Source organism: Rosa rugosa, chromosome 7, assembly GCF_958449725.1.
Source record: "Rosa rugosa chromosome 7, drRosRugo1.1, whole genome shotgun sequence".
Lineage (NCBI taxonomy): Eukaryota > Viridiplantae > Streptophyta > Magnoliopsida > Rosales > Rosaceae > Rosa > Rosa rugosa.
Window position 1 is genome coordinate 13,583,124 of NC_084826.1, and position 21,531 is coordinate 13,604,654.

The following is a 21,531-nucleotide window of genomic DNA, read 5'->3' on the forward strand; positions in this document are numbered from 1 at the left end:
TAACTTCCTTAACTAAGGACGTTATAGAACTAAACGGCCCCTTAATGCCTAAGTTTCTCCAAACCAAGGAACATAAGCAGTGAGATGTCAGCCTAGCAAACCAGGATGAAGTTCAAATCATTCAAGGAGAAACTTACCTGTGTTAACTCAACCTTGGTAAATATCCTACTCACCCTTAGTAATAATTTTTAAATGTTCACTTGTGGGAGAGAGACAAAAAAAAGAGGAGAATGTCATTCATTTTCTTCTGCGACTTATTAGCCATCCAAAATTTTGTTACTTTCTTATCATGCAGAATGCATTTGAACAAGAATTTCATTTTGGAAAGAAAGTAGAAGAGGAAAGAATCACACTCATACTTAATAGGGTGAATAAAAAAGCAAACAGGCTAGTCACCTTATCAGACACTTCTAGCAATCAACTTCTACATTATCCCAAGCTAACTTATCAAGTGACACACTGTTCTGTAAATCTCACTTGATATCAATAATTCCTTATTGGTTTAGCGAAAACAAGCATAATGTGCCATGCATATTTTTGTTCTATTCCATCTTAGTTCTTATAGTGCTTCATAAGCAAAATACTCATCAATACAACAACATCCAACTAGAAAGTTGAAACACAATGATAGGAAGTCCTCCAGTGGTGTATTATTTAAACAACACCACCACATAATTCGTGATTGATCTCAATTCTTATTAAAGTTCAAAACCTTAGAAGCACAATCTATATACCCAATAAGTCTATATATATGCAATGATAAGAAGTCGTCCAGTGGTGTATTATTTGAACAACAACACCACATAATTCGTGATTGATCTCAATTCTTTCAGAACCTTAGAAGCGCAATCTATATACCGTATAAGTCTATACATACGAAATGGATGCTGAATCTGAAAAGACGGATCAAACCGTTTGTTTGCGCTCAAATCCAGAACCAGGGTCATCAGTGCTGGGATAAACCTCAAGCCCAGTGACCATTGCAGATGGAGGACCTCGTCGACACCTCTGCTCCATTTCCTGGACCGCATCGGAATTCCCAGATAGCAGAGTCTCCACAGACCCATCTCTCCTGTTCCTCACCCAACCCTTCAACCCCAATTGGGTTGCATTCTCTATAGTCCAGTTCCTGTAAAACACACCCTGAACCCTCCCCTTTATCACAAGCCTCACCTGCACATCCAAAACCCATCACCCAAAATCCCAAATTTCACATTGCAAACCACAAATCAAGCCCTCTTCATGAAAATTTCGAACATCAATTAAAATTTCGATAAATATGGATAGATATTGATACATATAACTAATTTTGAAGATATTATGAATACTGCTCAAGTAAGGTCAAATTGTTTCGAAGAAAATTGAACCCTAGCCACAAATTAACAGAAACCCATTACTCTAAACTGATCAAAGCAACGAAAACTCACCGTTTTGGTGGAGGATTGGGGGGATTCGGAGGCGGCCTGTGTGGTGGTCATGAAAATCCGAGAAGGTGGAAAGTGAGGTGAACGAGGTCTGAGCAGAGGAGAAAGAGAAGGGCGAGGTAGAAGAAGAAGAGCGCGAAACGAAAGAGAAAGATGAAGATGATGGTGGTGAGGATAAGTGAGATGGGTGATGAATCTAAGATGAGAACTAGCAGCATTGTTGATTTGGGTCCATTTGTTCCAAGATGCGAGGAATCTGGTACTGTGTGGAAGTGGCATTTGCATTTATACTCTGGTTTTATTCTTCAGGAGGTTTCTGAACGCTCAGCCATTGCTTGCTTCACCTTGTAGTTTCTATTCTAGAAAGAGCTGGCTAAGCTTTTGTTTGGGCAATCAAAACAGGCCCCCAAACAACAAAACAAATCAAAACCAGGCCACAGAGAGACGCTGGCTTTGTTGGCAAACTAGGGCTTTAGTTTTTGTTGCAGTATTGGGCCCTGGTTATGAAATGCGTTTTGGTGAAGGAAAGAGGGCAAGTGCCAAGAAGAATTGAGACTGGGTGAAAATAGAAGAACCCAAACTAGTGTTGGCAATTCTTGTCCCAAAAACAATAGTGTCGGCATAAATTTTCGTTTTCAAAACAGTAACTACGGATGTCAGTTTTGTTTTAGTTCTTGGGAAAGCCCATCTTAATTTTTGGTCCGTCTTTTGTGAAATTATCTTTGAACTAGATAGTTAAAAATGAGTATCTACAACCCAAACATGAAAGTCAAGAAACATGTTAGTCCGCACGTTAAAATCTACACATCGTTTTCAGAGTAAGATTCCAACATAAACATTACGAAAGCACGCATGCAACTTTCTCCAGACATTAGCGATCATTTTCAACATCTTCAATTATTCTTCTGATCTTAAAGTGAAGTACTATGATTCGAACTATTTAGTTTTTAGAGAAATTTTCACAAAATACTTATCAAATCATACCTCTTTTTAGTTCTTTAATCAAATCAACATCAAATCATACATCTTTTCATTACAGTTTGATTCTCGTGATAGATTGTTCACGCTATTGGAATATTAAGAATCTCCAATTTGATCAATATTTTGCATAAGTAGTCTCTCAAAAAGATCTTAAAAATGAACGGTTCTAATCCTAATGTTACACAGTGTAATTAGAAGAACAACAAACAAGCCTTTAAGTGAGAAACTTAAAACAAAAGATTGCTAATACTTCAACATGCATTACCATATACAGATAAAGTCCTACTTAATTAATCAACCTACATGTGGCTTCACTAACCAGGTTCCTTTTCCTATCTTCAGTACGCAGACTCCTTCTAGACTCAATGGCCGTTGGAATTGACTATCACGGTATCACCAACTTTAGTTTTTATACAAACAAGAAAACTTAACTCGGGCCGAGATAATTTTCTGATGGCGTATTAGTTTTGTTGCACTATTGGGTCCAAGTTCTGAAATACATTTTTTTGGTTACAAAAATGGTGGCCGGGTGAGCTACCACTCTGGGGCTGAGAGCAACTTGGGTATGGCCTCTCCTCAAGGGATGTTTTTCACAAGTTGGGGTTCGAATCAGGGACCTCCTATTACCAGAAGAAGTCATGCAGCGTCCGCCCCACTTACAGCCTAGCATGCTTTCACTAGACCAACCCCATTGGGTGGTTCTGAAATGCATTTTGGTGAAGGGAAGAGGGCAAAGTGCCAATAAGAATTCAGAGTTGCATAAGTGGGTGCAAATAGATAAGAACCCAAACTAGTGTTGGCAACTCTTGTCTAAAAAACAAACAGTGTCTTTCGTTTTCAAAACAGTACCTGCAAACATCAGTTTTGTTTTCAAAATAGTGTCGGCAATTCTTGTTCAAAGCCCATCTTAATTTTTGGTCCGTCTCTTTTGTGAAATTTCATTTGAAATCAATTATAGGGACATCAAATATATCTAGATGGTCAAAAATGAGCATCTACGACCGAAAAGTCGAGAAAAATATTAGTCCACATGTTAAAATCTACGTTCGCATCTTTTCATCGTGTAGAGTAAGATTCTAACATAAACATTACCAAATCATGCATGCAACTTTCTCTGGACATTATCATTTTCAACTTTTTCAATTATACTTCTCATCTCAAAGTGAAATATTATGATCCGAACTATTTCCTTTTTGGAGATATTTTCACAAAATACTAATTAAATCATAGATCTTTTTATTGGCTTGTTCAATATTACCCAATGGATGGTTTTCACTATAGTTTGATTCTCGTGATAGAATGTTCATGCAATTGGAATATTAAGTGAGAAAGTTAAACAAAAGATTGCTAATTTTTCAACATGCATTACCATATACACATAAACTCCTACTTAATTAACCTAGATGTGGCTTCACTAACCAGGCTCCTTTCCTATCGTCAGTACGTAAACTCCTTCTAGATTCAATGGCCGTTGGAATTGACTATCACCAACTTTGGTTTTTGTACAAACAATAAAAATTAACTCGGACCGGGATAATTTTCTGATGGCGTATTAGTGAATAGGATTAAAGTCAACAAACACCTTCCGGTGTCGCCAGAAAGTATATGCGAAGTTCAGCAAAGGTGCCTACTAAATTACCAAATTAGTTTTTGATCAAAATCAATAGAATTTGCCTGAAGAAACTAAAACGTCTGCATGTATTATAAAGGTACCTACCAGGTAGAATCAATATATGATACCAGGAAAAGATAGTTTTCCTCTTTTTCAAACAAAAGAGGTTGGTAAAAGTCGTTTTTCATGCACTAGCACAAAAGAAAGCTAGTAGCCCCTGGTCTTTTTATGAATCATGATGAAGGGAGAAGACTATACTTTCACAGCCGAAAAAAGAATAGCTAAAGTGAAAACCCACACTACTCCCAAATTGAACAGTGTCCTTAAAGAAATTTCAACCTTATCTTATCTCTTAAATCACTCTTCCTCTTTCCAATTGAACCAAGAAATTAAGCTTATCCACAATTTCCTAATGTCAAAAACAGCTGAAGTAAGCGCACGTTGGTCTTGTCTCCCACATGCTTTTATTACTAGGGTTCTATTTAGAGTTAAATGTATGTACTCAAAAATCAAAACCAACTTCAAACGAGTTTAGCATGAACTTTCTAGAACTTCTGTTCATAGAATAAGACAAGTAATAGGGACTAAAGGCGGCTAATTCATTTCCGATTAATTTGTTTCTTTCCTACCTTACAGAATTAATGAATATAATAGACTAGAATTGAAGAAACAAGGTTTTTCAAACAAGTGGAACGACTGTGAATGCCAAAAAAAAAAAACAAGTGGAACGACTGTGAACAAAACTACTAGAGGGCAGAGACTACTTATGGCTGCTAAGACAAACGAAACGGTGTTTCCCTCACACTTTTATCTTGCTAATTCTAAATAGAACCGTTGCTGTCTAAACCTGGTCTACTTGGTTGAAAGTTGAAAACCCTAAAGTCCTAAACGACTGGGTATGGAAAAAACGTCTGCTGCTTATTTAGTTAAGTTAACTAAACAAACCAACCCGGAAAAAGTCACAGGTATGATTTGGTTTTCCCATATGCAATTAGGAGAAGGTCAAAACCCTTACGAATGTGGTAACAGACGTGTTTGAATGAACCAGAAGCCCACGCTTGGCGTGCAAACACAAAATCCAACACGGCGCCATGTAAGGCTGACGTGGAGTGGGACCCTCTTAGTCATTTCTTGTCCGGGGGGGCTAACCTTAATTTTGGTGATGGGTCAAATTCCGGCACGCAGGATCGCAAAAACCCTAACCCTTTTCAGACGCTTTTGAGCAGAACATGGATGCATGACCATGAATCCATACATGGCCATGACTCATCATCATCATCATCACCGTAATGCTAGCCTTCATCGTCGCTTTTAAGTGGCACGACTGGGAAAGGGCCAGCAATATTTTGTGAGTCATAGTCATGAATGAGTCAGAATCGGAGAGACCTCATTCATGACTCACCTTCCTCTCGTTCTCTCTAATTGTTTCCTCCCAACCTGTTTGTCTTTGTTATACACTTGTGCTGGTGGTGACAAAATGAATGACCAAACACATCACATTCTCAATTAATTTCATTATCTTTGTATTATTGCTAAATTAGGTTTATCTCCTATATTAGTTTTTATACTAGTTTTCGGTGTCACTAGTGGAGTGAGCTAGCTTGCTACCTCGAAACTTTCATTACGCCTTAACTATGCGACATGTGAATCATTGTTAAAATTTGAAGTAATTTTAGTTCCTAGATATCTACTAAAGGAGCTAATTGCTTAAGTTATCAGACTATTTATCTCCAATTAGTTTGATCTCCCTCCATTTGCTTTTTGTTGTGCTTCGGATTCGGACGCATTATTTTTGGCATAGTGCTAGAATCTTGTTGTTTATAGATACTAGCTTTGAGGATATTGATCCTGATTTTGTAATAAAAATATCAGACAGGGTAGCGTACATGCATGTAATGTAATGCCTATATAGCTAGTTAGGCTGATTATTGAGGAATCTGGATCCAAGAAGATCCATCTCCACTGATAATGAAGCACAAACTTGCTCCATTTAAGAAAGATTTTAGAATAAATTAGGCCTTGGGCCCTCTGCCTCTGATTTTAACAATGGATTCCAACCAATCAAACAACTGTTTAGATGGCCCTCGTGTGATTAGCAATGAGGAGAATGGCATGGTTCACTCATGCACGAGTCATGCCTCTGTATTAAGAATATCGATCTCCTTTTTCGCTCTCGTGTGATAATTGAAGGAACATAAATTAAATACAAATTTCTTAGTTAACCTCATGGAGAGCACCATGAATGGCGGGCTTAGAGCGATTAATTCTTAGACAACAAAAAAAATTAGACAAGATCTGTAATATTTGTGTCGGGTCCAGTACCTCAACCATTTTAAAGCAACTAACTTTTGGGTGGCAGTTGATAACTTCTGGATGTATGATGTCATTCTTCTTCTACCATTCACTTTTTCAATTACGGCGGTTGCCTCTAGTTTAGTAACTACCCATATAGCTAGCTGATGATATTGAATTAGCTAATTAAAGACTGCTGAACCAAGTTGTTAAAAGAAGACATAGTAAACGGTACTACGGTATGGTTAGATTAGTGAAGGTGATACACGATGATCAAAACCCACATTACAAGTTTACCAAATTCATTCTTGTCCCCATGATTACCAAATCTTTTGTCACACATCTAAAATACTACACTGGTGAACGTACTAATGTTTGATCTTGCATTCCTAGTTTACAATATTTATAACAAGCAACCCAACATGGTTCCATCGATTAGGGATTTTGCTTTTGTATCTGATCGGAGCATTAGTCAGCAATGTATTCCAAGCACAAGATACGAACCCCTCTTTATTCATAACATTCTTAGGGCAACCATTGTGTTGACTCCTCCCCAACGGCATAAACCGCTTTTGCTGATCCTACCTCCTCCTCGCCTAGATTCCGCTCTGAGCCTCTCCTAGCTTGGTAAGTAGAAGAGACCCACCAATTGAGCTTGTTCATTGTCAAGCCTAATGTTAGCACTATTGTTACTCCTAAGAAGTATTTTTTTTTTTTTGGCTCAAAAAGAGGGATAAGAGAGGCAAAGAAACCTCCTTACCACCCCATGTTAATAAAGAAAAAATAGATACAAAAATAGGGGGACGAAGCCAAGACCTCCATAGCAGAACACCCCAAACATTAAAGAACAACTAGCTAACGAAAACGAAATTGTGGAAGACCTAAACAGTCACTATTGCAAGTCAAAACAATGAATGGAGAAGTCACGTCCCACCAAACTAAGCTTGTTAAAGTAGTACCATGATTTGCCAAGATGTCAGCAACTCTGTTACCTTCACGAAAGATATGTGAGGACCGGAAATGCATCTGAGAAATGCGGTGCAAGCAATTCATCCACTCTACTCTAAGTTGCCATGGCACCAAAAGAGGAGAGCGAAGAAAATGAAGAATAATGGAAGAATCCACTTCTAGCCATATATGCTTCCAATCACGGACCCATGCTAACTCAATGGCCTTAATAACTGCCATGACCTCAGCTGCAACCGAGCTAGGGATGTCAAGATTTGAAGAAAAAGCACCAAGAAAATTCCCCCTATAGTCACGAAAAACAGCCCCATAACCCCCCAGGTTGGAGGACCTTTTCCAAGCGCCATCTGAATTAATCTTAACCCAACCAAAAGGGGGAGTATGCCAAAAGGGGGACCTTTTTGAAAATGAGTAACTCTTGGCTAGCTAAGAAGTTGTGTCCACCCTTCAGGCAATGACAGAACTACAGAAGGCTCGGGGGCAGGTCCTTTACAATTTCTATATTACAAGCTAGTAGAGCCCTCTTAAGAGAAATTTCAGGCTCGATCTGCTCCTGCTTAGACTAGTGGGATTTCAAGCAAATTTTGAAGGGTTCATAAGTGAACTAGTACGCAATAGCACTCGAGGGCCTCAAATGAATTCAAAAGAAAATGTCCTTATAAGAAAACTACCAAACATGGTCTTGAGTTATTTTTCTCTCTTAATTTGTTTAACTGAATTTTTACCCTAGTTTTTCATTTACTTATTGTTGTGGTTCAAGTCCTAGATTGAAATCCGTAGACAAACGAAATAATTTGAAACGATCTTGAAGTTATACATATTATTAGTTCGATTATGATGATGAAAAGGTCTTTTGTCTCATGCACCCTTCTTCTAGTTTGTTTGTTTATTTTAAGGCTAAATACAAATTACTACCCTGTGGTTTAGGTCCAAAATCAATTCAGTCCCTGAACTTCTAATTTCATCAAAAACACCCCTGCACTTTCAATTTTAATCTAATAGGTCCAATTTGTTAGTTTTCCGACAATTAAGTTATTTAACTTGTTAACGTGGCTCATAGATGGCATATGTTTTATGATGTGGTGTCGAGGTGGTCTGCATAGTCAATTTAGGAGTGAGTCCTACTATTAAAAATAAATAGTTTTTCAACAAATAATTCAACTATAACTTGAACCCATAACAGAATATTAACGAATTAGACCTATTAGATCAAAATTGAAAGTGCATGGGTGTTTTTGATGAAATTAGAAGTCCAGGGACTGAATTGATTTTGGACCTAAACCACAGGGTACTAACTAGTATTTAGCCCTTTATTTTATTTTTACTCGAGGTTTGTACTCCACCATTAGGGCTCTGTTTGATCGGTAAAATTACACCGGATATAATGAGTTTATATTAAAAGGAAGATCTGAGACTAACTTCTAATTTGATTGTACAAAAATTGAAACTTAATTAGCTTCCATTTCTTCCCCCAATACACTTTTTTTTTTCTTCTTCTTCTCAAAAAAAAAAATTACACTTTTTTTTTCCTTCCCCCAATACACTTGGATCTAATGAGTTTACACATCCAAATCAATCCTCAATATTCTAAGGGTTTCTTATGGTCTAAAAACGTCAATTTGTAAACCTTCTATTTTTCCTTAAACTAGTATATAATTAATTCTTGAGGAAAATGTTCTACGGAAAAAACAATCGGATTTGTTGGAAAGAAGAGGTAGCCATCCATTTATTCTTGTTGATGATCAACAAAACAAGATGTCCAGCACTTCATGTTGAAAGAGCTGATCGATCAAGGCGACAGAGCTAGCTAGCTTGTGTGGTGTTTACCAAAACGACTATATATGAGTTCAATGGCAGTTGCCATGCTCTTGTCTTTCTATGATATATATATATATATACAAACAGAGATTATAAAATTGATCTTCTTGTACCTATTTAACTTAGCTTACCTATTTAACTATAAGCGCTGATGTACCTGCAACACTTCTCCGCTTGTCTTGGAGGAAATTGACATCTTTGAATCATCCGGCCATATTTAAAATAGTTGCATTTTTTCTTGTTTGACTAAGTAGATTCTGGTTGTGTTTTGGCTGGAACAGGGTAAAAGAAATAGGGGCCGTGACCACTTACCCAATTTTAACCTAAAAATTGCCCACTTACTCCACTAAGAGTTTTTTAACCCCATTTACCCGATCTAACATCCATAGACAGTTTTGCCCCTATTTTAATCAATAAATTACATCTCTCTCTCTCTCTCTCAGACTCCCTCTCTCTCCGATCTATTTTCTCTCTCTTCCCCCCTCACCGATCTCTCTCTCTCTCTCTCTCTCTCTCTCTCTCTCTCTCTCTCCCCCGTCCTTGTTCACTCAGGCATCGATGCTGCACCGGATCGCGTCGACGCTTAATCACCGGGGCAGGGAGGGGGACGCTATGTTCTGGATCGATTTTGCTGCACAGTTCGAATCATGGTTGGCTCGTCGGCGGCAAAGAGACGATCTTCAGGATTCTTCAATTAGACCTAGTAGGTGCGCGGCGGCCGGAGTCGAGTAGCGAAGACGACGAAGCACTTGGAGACGACGATCCCGGAGTCGAACACTCGGTTCGCGATCTCGGACCGGGGAGAAACCGGTCCGGCTTGTGTTGCTAGTGGGCTTCGGATTTGGTCTGGGTTTGAGAAATTCAAGCTTTGGAAATTGTCTGTTGCTTGGCCATATCCCAAATTCTCTGAAATTCTATTGCAGCAGCGGTGGGTGGAGGGGGGTGGGATGCTGCTGTGCCCGCAGGCGGCAAGGCTGGGAAGGTAGTGGGCTGGGATGCAGGCTGCTGCAGGCGAGGAGGATTTTTTTTTTTTTTTTGTATCTGTAATGTATTCATTTTGGTTCACTTGAGGGCAATAATATGATTATTAGAGGGTAATAATATGATTATTGGGGCAATAATATGATTATTAGGAGGCAATAATATGATTATAAATTGATCAATTGTGTCTGTAGTGTATTCATTTTGGTTTTGGGAGTTCATACAATTCACTGGACGGCAATAATATGATTATTGGAGGCAATAATGTGATTTTTGGGAGGCAATAATATGATTATTGGGGGGCAATAATATGATTATTGGGGGGCAATAATATGATTATTGGGGGGCAATAATATGATTACTGGGGGCAATAATATGGTTACTGGGTATAATTAGGGACCAATTGCCGGATTCCGGTCACCGGAGTCCGCGGCCGGCCACTAGTCACCGGAGTCCGGCAAGGTATCCAACGACTTCTCTCTCTAAGTGAGAAAGAAGGAGAGGGCAAAAAAGTCCAAAAAAAAATAAAAAAAATAAAAAAAGAATTAATTGGGTAATAGGGAAATAATCCCTTAGAGTGTTTTGGGTAAATGGGGTTAAAAAACTCTTAGTGGAGCAAGTGTGCAATTTTTAAGCTAAAATTGGGTAAATGATAATTTCCCCAATAATAACACCCCCACCGAGAAAAAAAAAATTCCTTGACTTTGTGGTGTTATTGTAGATTAATGTAAATGGTCCTTGACCTAAAGCACCAAAATAAGCAAAAATTATCCCACTTACCCCAACAACAGATTTTTATTCCCAGTTACATAATTTAACATAAAAAGACAATTTTACCCTCAATCAAATTAATAAACTACCCATATGTCATCTATCTCTCTCTCCTCCTATTTGAAACGTTCTCTCTCTCTCCTCCTATTTGAAACGTTCTCTCTCTCTCTCTCTCTCTCTCTCTCAAATTTGCAGGAGTGTTGGCACAAGCACTGAGGCGTCGGTGAGCCGATTTACACTCCATCGGCGACGAGACCGAACTTGGCTTCATCGGCGACGACGAATCGGACCTCAACTTCTGATTCTAAGGAGCCAAATCACCGCTGGATCCGACTACCTCCTCGAGGCTCGACGGTGCTTTCCAATTCGACCTCAATGCTGCATCTGAGAAACTAGAGTAGAGGACGCCTTTACAACAGTGGCCAAGGAGAGGTTTGATCCTCTGTGATTTAGAGGCGACGAAGGAGCGAGAGTGAGGCTGGGGACGTGGCAGGCGGGGATTGATCGTAGAGGGAGGTGATAAGCGGAGGGCTAAGGCTGGGCGACCTGCGGTGGGGCCGACGGGAAGAAGCCGGAGCAAGCTGCGATGGCACGTCTTCACGACTTCACAAAAGGGAGAAGATGTGTGGGTGCCCAAATCAGATGATTTTTTTTTAAGTAATGGGACAGAAGGAAAGAAAAAGAAAAAAAAAAGTTTTGAATGTCTATTAGGGGTAATAGACATCTATTGGAGGGCAATAGACGTTTTGAATTGATATAATCTCTTCATTTTTTTCTTTAATCAAAGTTTTATTTGTCTAATTTTAGGAAGATTAGTTCTCATTCCGGTGACTGAAAGTTCTATTGGGGGCAATAAAGGTTTATTGCCCCTCTACTGGGGGGCAATAGACTTGTATGAGTGGGCAATAGACTATTGGGGGCAATATATGTCTATTTGGGGGGCATGTGGCGACCCGAATGGGTATACCACAGCGCCGTAATATTAAGCCAATAGGAGCTCGATACGTCGTAGACGTACTGTAGACCTACCAACTTAATACTACAAGGCTTGTTGAAAATGCAAATTTTGGGCAAATGGGGACGAAGCAAACTTTTAAGAAAAGACTTTAAATCAACAACCCAACATGTAAAATAACAAGTCTGGACATGCTTAAAAATAAAGTGGCAAGTGCACTGTGGCGCCTTAGGGCTTACATCATAACCGAAATGAAAGGAGTTCAACAACAACAATAAAACAAAGGGGTGAGGCGCGCTCCCAGGTAGGCGGACCTCACAGAGTTCAACATGGAAAGAAAAGCAAGTAAATTGATAGAATACCAAAAGGAAGAGCTTCAAGCAACAGGAACAGCAACACACGGACTCGGCCAACGACCCACTTCTAATCCAAATCGTCCGGAATGACCTCGTTGTAACCTGAAATGTAGGGGTGAGCATTTCGTCCTCGCTAGCCCAATAGGGGCCGACCCAACCTTAGTTAGGTTTGAAAACTAATAGATAAAACATAGCTACTAGAATATAGGTTGCGCGCATTTGTAAAATCGAGTAAAACAAATGCAACCACAAAAACAATCAAAGTTGTTTCGTTTCAAGAAATCATATGCAGCATGCTTCACACAATTTGGAGCTCCGAGATACTTACCTTCAGGCTAAAGTAAAATAAATCAATGACCGACCTGGTTCGTCCTGAGTATGAGAACCAGCCAACTACTCTGTAGTTCTTATGACTACAAGTAGCGAAAGTGTCCATTTCCTGGCTCTGAGTCTCCTATGACTGGTTCACTGTCTGTATTTACCTTTCCTTGACAAACATAGGAGCACAGCCCCCTCCGGAGGTTCACGGTTATCGACACCGTGGGATCCCTAGGAATCTACGCGTCTAGGTCCCATTCACTTTCAGGTCACAAACACAAACATACAGAGGGTACAGTATCTCAACATGCAAGTCTAGCCTCGATTTTCGCAATCAACAATTATCAGTTCTGAAAACACACGTATCACGAGGCATCGACTAATGAACAACCAAAAACATACTTGCAGGCAACATCATATTATGCTAGAGCATTCCACATATAACGAAAAGCCTCTAACAAGGAAGGGACAGCTCACCCTACCTGGAAAATGTTGGCGTACTCCACACTCTGATGCTTTCCGCTTAAGCTTCCTTAACGATCGTGTTTCCTAAACCATTACTTAGTTGGTAAGTAATTATCCAGGTAAACATCATGATCAACTTTAAAGTAATCGCGCATACTAATCCTTTTTATTTCAATGAGACCATTAATTATTTCTTTCAACCTTTACCAATTTGGGAAACTAACTTCTTTCTTAAAAAGGAAAATGTCCTTATCGCTCCGCTAAACTTTCGCCAATCCGAGTGACCAAAGTTGAGTCGATCCTTATGTTTTACGAGGTCGGTCAACCCTGGTAAACTCTCGGAGTTGACTTTTGACCTTTGACTTTGACTTCTGACTTTTGACCAAGTAATCCTTTATTTATAATTATTTATTATTTATTAAAATAGACGTATATTGCCCCTCTATTGGGAGGTAATAGAAATCTATTGGGGGCAATAGAGGTTTTCAAAAAATTCCTGTGGGTAGCGGTTAGTGATCGGATTCCGGCGACCGGTGACCGGACTCCGGCTAAAATTGGTCTGAATCCGGCGAAAGTTGGCCTGATTCCGGCGACCGGCTCCGACGAAGTCTCCTATAGTTTCTCTCTCTTCCATTTTCTCTCTCTCTCTCTCTAAGTAACAAAGGGATGAAGGTAAAATGGTATTAAAAAAAAAAAAAAACTTAATACGGTATTAGGGAAGACCTCCTTAGAGAGTTTTGGATAAAAGGGAATTAAAAAAACTTAATGGAGTAAGTGGGAAAAAAATCTCTAGAAATGAGGTAAATGGACAAAAACCCTAATGTAAAATCTCAATGTGTATACTTTTGTAATTTTCCATGAGAAACAAAAATACGAAAATGATAATGCGGTTGTGCCTCTTAATTAATTAAAAAAAATAACGATATAATTAGGGAATAAGACTGTGATGATGATGATGATGTAGCCCGTCTCACTCTCATTAACAAAATGCAACACCATCGTCCAACCATCTACATTATTCTTGTCTTTATTGTTAATGGTGGATTCCTAATAATTTATAGTGAGACTTTCAAGTTTCAACTCCATGCATGAGTGTTATAAACTTGAAATATGAATATAAAATTACAAGAGATCTAATACAAGGTTCTCTTAAAATTATATATATATATATATATATATATATATATATATATATATATATTCGAGTAGAAGAGTACGTTATCACACCAATTATAATTTTTTTTGAATAAGGGAATTATCTTTATTAATTGATTGCAGTTAGCAAAGCAGGGTGCGTCTGGGCTACGCCGGCGTAGCGTACGCCTAAGTGGGGCCTGCCTTGCTGGCGTCTCTCTCTCCACACAATTTAAATGGGACTTAACTGCCATTATCCAAGTCGTTACGGTAAAAAAACGAGGGCTTTCCTTGAATCATATAAATGAACTAATGCAGAAGCAGCAGAACCCACAGATAATCTTTGCTCAAACCTAATTGATCACTTGGGGTCTTTTCGATTCGTTCTGGGCAAGAAAGCGACTCAAGATCTATTTGGATTATGGCGATATTAATCATATGATTCTGACCTTCTGCGTCAACATAGTGATTTCTCTCCTTCTCTATCAGATTTACAAATCATTTCCACAACCCCATTCCCATTCCCATTTCCATTCCCATTCGGTGATGCAATTCCCAACTCTAAACATTCATCTTTTTCTTCATCCACAATTCAACAATGCAGCCTCTCATGGATCAGCTGAAACCCGAAGCCTTCATCCAAATCGCCCCAAGTATGAACTCCCTAATTCAACAACACAAAAAGAAAAAATCTCAATATCCGTGACTACCAAAACTGAAAAAACATGCAAATCGAACCGAGATTGAAAAAAACCCCAAAAATGTACGACATTACAAACTGGCGCAGATTGAGATTGGAAGGAAGAGTACCAGCGACGAGCTTCAATGGCGAAATTGAGCGGCGCAGCTGGAAGACCCAGACGAAGCGAGTTGGTACCGTGGCGAACAAGAAACGGATCGAGCATCTGGAATTTGCAGAACATTCGCCGGAAAAAACTCGACGCTTTCGAACTTCGAATCTCCTCCTCCAGTCGACGGTTGTACAAACCGGTGTCGAGGTCTTATTCAATTTGAACCACTTGCCACCGGGAAGACCTCGGGAAGCTGCCAGTAGAGAGAGTTCTACTCGGGTTCTTCGCGTTTTCGATAAAACAAGAGGTTTTTGACGAAGAAGATGAGGCCCATTGAACGGCACGTGAGAAGGAGGTGGCTCGGTTAAAACTCATTTACCATTGACATGGAATTGACGTGAATGCCCCTCCGTTAACGAACGTTGAAGGCGTAGGTTTCGCCCGGCGTAGCCAAGAATCATCCAGCAAATTAAGCATAGTACAATCAGATTTTAGGACATCTATAAGGCAATCCGGGGGTACATCAGCCCATATGGCACTATAGTTGTCTTCAAAGGCCAAACTAGCCAACCTATGAGCAACTACATTACATGTTCTAGGTGCAAAACTGATTCGCACCTCTGTTTGGGCACTTAATGCCTCCTGTATGTCATCAATAACAGCTGCAAACTCCACCATGGCATACTATAATTGTGATCGATATAATCTGAGTTAATTAGTTAGAACAATTCCAACAGCTTCCCCATATTTTGATTTTTTTCTTTCTATTTTAGGGATAAATGAGCATTTTTTGCACTAACAGATTTCCTATAACTATCCCTCTTTTAGGGATAGTGAGAAAAGAGAAAATAAAATTCTCTAAATTTACAGCAATATCTAAAATTTTAAGGAAGAATTATGGAGATTTTAGATATTGCTATAAAATATAAAATCTGTTGGAGTTGGAGAAGAAAAATAGGCTAAAGTTTTGACTTTTGCTTTCCTATAATGAAGAAATTATAAGGAAACTGTTGGAGTTGCTCTTACATATTGTTCAACATTTTCAGTTGGCCCCGTGAAAGTGTGCTGAAAGAAAATGCTTGTGAACTTAATTCTAAGATGCTAATATCCTTAAAAATAGAAGAGACCCTCCAATAGTCCAAGGAGCTTCATAAACACTTGAGATCATCTCGTAGAAGAGTATCTCCTACCTGTAAATTTATGAAAATCCAGTCTATCAGCCCATAATAATCCTTAAGCTTAAAGATAGTCATTGTTATCCCTAATCAGAACGCAACTCGAGAAAATAAAAATAATAGTTATACAAAAATCAAATTAATAGAGAAAAGGCAAAACACTTGCAAGACGAAAACAAAAATAAATATAATTTAAAATGAAGACATGTATGTGTAGACATTTACATATTTTTATAACTCAGGATATATATGTATATATGTTTGTGTGATATATTTTGTTCATTGTTCACCCAGCTGGCCATCCTTATCATACACAATTTTTTTTTTTTTGGATCACTATCAAACACTTTAATGTACAGTGATCGATCACCGGCAAGAAGCAAGAAGCAAGAGGCATGCATGATTGCATGTAGATACGTAATTAACCAGAACTCTTATCCCCAAAATGATTGGCTGCACCTTCGTCCTCTTCCAACGAAGAAAATTAAGTGCTTGCCAAAAAAAAAAGAAACAACAAGAAAATTAAGTATAACACCACCTAACTTCACGTCTCCTTTACATTTCTTTATAATCAAATTTTGTCCTTTTTTATTTGCACCTTCTTTGATTCAATCATCCACGAGTTGCAATCAACCAGAAAAATGATTTCGGATCGATGCTTTAAAATAGTGTGATCTTGATGTTACTAGCTTTAAGAAACGAAAATGGATGACTGCTTTTTTTAGCTTTAAGAAACATTGTCTCTAGTAAAGGCTCTTTACATTCGTGGCTTGATAGCTAGCTTTTTGGCGGTAATGAGTCTTGTCAAACCCACGTAGTCGACTAATTATTCTCCAACAGCAAAAATGAGAAAACTAGCTAGCTTTTGAATTTCTTACTACTATTATTCGATCGGGTCATAAATCAAGTCGATCAGCTAGTCAAGAAATACTCATGTTCATAGTTTATATTCAGTTGAGATTTGATTTAAATTTAACGACATAGAACAATAATGTAAATAGACTAATTTCAATATAGATTCAATAATAATAGAGCACAATTATAAAAAAAATTCTATGACATGTGGCTAGGCCATTCATCATTAGTGTTTCGTGGCCATTTGAGTTTTCATTTGTTACATAAATTATTTATTTGATTATACAATAACTAGTTTCGTGCGTATTACTTGATCGATTTTCAACATTTTTGACGTTTACACAAGGTAGCTATGTATGTCACAAAACGAAGAAGGTTTCTTATTAAAAAAATAAAAAGATTCTGAATTTGATATACTTAATATTGACAGATTCATATTTTAAATTACAAACCATGCGTTAAGTTGCCGCGTGCTCATGATCATTAACTCTAATGAAGAGCCATGCCATATATTCATGGTGTTTCGGGCTTGCATAGGTAAGATTGTTAAGGATTGTGGTTATGTGCAGCTATTGGGAAGTCTTAAAGGTCAATAAAGATGTTAATCAATATGAGAAGAGGTCGTCACAACTCACAACTAAGCTGACGGAATTACGGCTTAAACTGAACCACTACAACGTCATTTACTTTTAAAAAAATGCATCCTTAATTCTTGTGCACAAGTCAATTTGATACCGAAACTCACAATGCTATCAATGTGATGCATGAACAATTATAATGCTATCAATGATATACTTCTGTCAAATTTCCATAACGAAGATGTTAAAAAGGACAATTTTTAGGCACAAGTCAATTTGATACCGAAACTCACAATGCTACCAATGTGATGCATGAACAATTATAATGCTATCAATGATATACTTCTGTCAAATTTCCATAACGAAGATGTTAAAAAAAGACAATTTTTGGGTTCACCCCCGTTGTCGATTAACATATTTTTACTTAATAAATTTATAATCAAACGATCTATATATTAAATTATCCTAGCTTTAAAGATCATTTCTGTAAAAAAATCAATCGAATCGGAAATCGTTTAATTATCTAATTGAATCAAACAAATGAATGGTTCTAACAACACTTACTACTACTATGATGAGCCGTCCATATACATTCATTTCTATGAAAACTAAAAGGTCTTCAATTTGATTGATTTTTTACAAAGCTAATCTTTGTATTACGTTATATAACATGAACGGTTGGATTAGAAAATTATAAAGTTATTATGCGTTAATCGCAAGAGAGGGTGAATATGCTCATTCACCTTAGAGGTGAACCTAAGAATTGTTCTGTAAAAAAAGTGATGTGTCAAGCAAGTGGGCCCTATAAAAAGATAAAAGAACTAAAATGACCCTCAATTTCTACCAACAATTGATTTCAAACAAAAAGGCCACAATTCGAATCAAGATGCTAAATAAAAGGACCTTTTTTTTTTTAAGAAGGGCCAGTGTGGCTGCCCTTAGGCCTTAATTAATGAAACTGTCGAATACAGGGGGGACAAGAGAAACCAATTCTAACATACACTGTACATTCATGGGTGATGGAGTTTGATTCCAAATTTCGTTAATTTCCAATGATTCACAAACCAAACCCGCTGTGCTATTCTTATCCTTGTTGCTCGCTGTGCTAAACTCATTGGGAGTAACAATGAGAGGATGATTATGATCCTTTACAAATCTTGTAACTACCATTTTCCAGATTTATCCACCTTCACCAAGATTGTCGCGTTGCAACCTTCTCGTGCACTAACTCTGGGCTTTTTTTCACGTCCAAGATTCCCCTTATGGTTGGGAGAAAAACCTTGTTTGTTACACCCAAGCCGACGGGCAAGAGTTCTCCCAACAATACCTCGACGACGCTGCATAACACGGACAAAAAAAACGACCCGCCTGGCATAGTCAGTATAGAATTTCTTGGCATCTCCTTCTGAATCGCCCATGTTTACTTCAAGAGACGCATCAACTGCCACAACTTCCTCCTTCTCCTCCTCCTCCAAATCCATTTTAATGAAAACCGGAAATTTAGTGTTCAGAGTAGTTATGAATGGTATCAGAGTTCGAAGATCTTCTTCTGGGCTTTCATGGATTGATTTGGGAGACCAGACCAGCTGCTGAGGAAGAGAAAGAGGAAGGACTTGGCTTCTCTGCTATAATATGACGTGCTATAATTTGCGAGTGACGTTTATTTCTTTTCTTTTTCTTCTTTAAATTATTCGAGATGATATTCAAACAACCCAAATAAAGAATATATAAACATAACCAAACCAAAATTAACAAAAAAGGCTAAAATTAACACTGTCTCCAATCACCTCCACCAATTAGCCACCAGTTGCCAATCACCAACAGTCGGCCGGAGATTCTATCTAACCTCATATCACAAGAGATCTCCGATCCCACGGCAAAGCACCTATCACCCGATATCACCTATTTCGGATCTGGGCCCTCCCTCACCGGCGAAAACTTGATCTGCAACTCCGATCCAGTTCATCCTTCATTCCCACTCCATCCCCAATGCTCGACGACTAAAGATTACCGGATCTATATTTCAACCCGATCTATGATGTTTTAATGCTATTAGCTTTTTCTGTCAATAAAAAATAAAATAAAAAAGAAAAAGAATAAGAAAAAACTGATTAGGTCATCATTTGGGGTAAAAAGACATGTTAGCTCTTATTTTTTTCTCCACATGCTTGCCACGTGAACTTGTTAACGGAATCATCACGGAAATTTGACAGAAGTATGTTGTTGATGACAATATAAGACTCCAGGTATTACATTGATAACTTTGTGAGTTTGAGTATCAAATTGGTCGGTGCACCAGCATTAAGGGACTGATGGTGCATTTTTCTCTCTACTTTATGAGCTAGCTTTGCCCTCCATCCACATACTGATTAATGTATATCGATATTCTAGTTTTGCATAATTCACTTCAATAAGCATTTCATAATCATCTACGTACACTTGTTGGCTATTATTTATTCAATAACATTCTTCGTTTTACAAGTGAGAATACTTGAATTCGATTTACAAAGGAATATTGTTATTTTTTTCGGTTGTTAGGTGATAGAAAATAAAATAATCTACATACATTTGAAAAATTACAGTAATTTTGATTTCCGAACATGTACACTATTTTACAATCTTCGTGATGTAACCATATATTACTAACTGCTCATATTGTTATCATGAAGATTATTACCACATTTAGGCCCCAGCTCCCAACTAATCCCACTTAGTGTTATGAATATGCAAGGCGAAAAGGGAATATATATTTGAAATAGATATATGTAATATTGGCCTACGTACGCACCTACCACCTTTTCTAGTTGATTCATTTTTGCATGCCAACAAAAAGAAAAGCTAATACGTACTACATATTTAAAAACCATGTATGTAAAGTCGACGCATCGATCAACATTGGGAGATAATGATATATATTGTTCTAGAGTAGTATCTTATATATTATTTTTCAAAGTTCAAACTACTAATTTCGACCACATGGTTAGATAGGATTGATAACTAACTAATTGACAAAATCACCGATTATATATGTGGGTAAAATTATAGACGTGCTAACTACCTTCGCCTACTTGTACTACGTACTATTATCATCTTTTGGTCGTAGCTTGTAGTACCATTAGAAAATCATGGAGGACAAAAAGAAGAAGCAAAAGCTCGCTGATTAAGTAGGGAGGTAAAAATGATGTCTTTGATTACTCAATATGATAAGCGTTTGTAACTTTGTATATGTTTTTGAATTTTGTATATATTTTTAGATTTTGTAATTACCATCTATAAGAAAATGAGAGTTTACGTAAGTAATAATTTTTATTGCTATTCATTAATAAAAACTGAGTTATTATATATATTATATACTAGTGTTGTTATTTGTTAAGCCCCCGCAGAAATGCGAGAGAGAGAGGTAAATCTTGCAAGAGGAATGCTAGCTACATTCCCCTTATACCTTTTCCTTTCAACCTTCCCCACTCAACAAATGACATGTGGATTCCACTATCACTTTAAACTCAATATTTATTACATTGAATAACTAATTCTATTTTTTCCATGTCTGCCCTTCTAATAAATGTCTCACATTTTTTTTTCTTTCTATATAAAGAGGCAAAAGCATCTGAACACTATTTATTGAATAGTAATTAACAATAATTTGGAGTGTGGGTTTTAGTATGGATTATAATTTGCTGCTGCATTTATGATGAACATCCGTTAATGTTATAGACTAGGAAGTCTGTGGGTTCCCACTGACAAAGTCACAAAAAAAAAAAAAAAAAAAAACTAGTAAATCGTAGGAGTCTCTTTTCCCCTTTACAAAGCAAAAGCATTTTCCAAATCGAAATTGCGAAAGGAACTACTCTACCAAATAAGAGTCCCACCAAATAACCCCACCTGTTGCAACAAAGCCAAGTAGCGTCACTTCCTTTCTTAATTACATGGAAATTAATTAGGTTAATATATACATGCATAGAGCACAAGCTTAACCACATCACAAAACCTTCCAAATCCCCGCCCTAATTAAGCTAATTAAAAATCAACAATAGACCCACGTGGCCTCGTTTATGCCCC

At 37.8% G+C, this 21,531-nt stretch overlaps 1 protein-coding gene across 1 annotated transcript; it reads right to left on the reverse strand.

The window, feature by feature from the left end:
- Positions 1 to 625: 625 nt before the first annotated feature.
- On the reverse strand, positions 626 to 1,776 carry LOC133721278 (uncharacterized). The gene is made up of 2 exons (XM_062147848.1): positions 1,428 to 1,776; positions 626 to 1,173 (listed from the first exon to the last, which is right to left on the reverse strand). The coding sequence occupies exons 1-2, from the start codon at positions 1,707 to 1,709 to the stop codon at positions 907 to 909; spliced, it is 549 nt and encodes a 182-aa protein (XP_062003832.1). The 5' UTR covers positions 1,710 to 1,776; the 3' UTR covers positions 626 to 906.
- Positions 1,777 to 21,531: the final 19,755 nt, after the last annotated feature.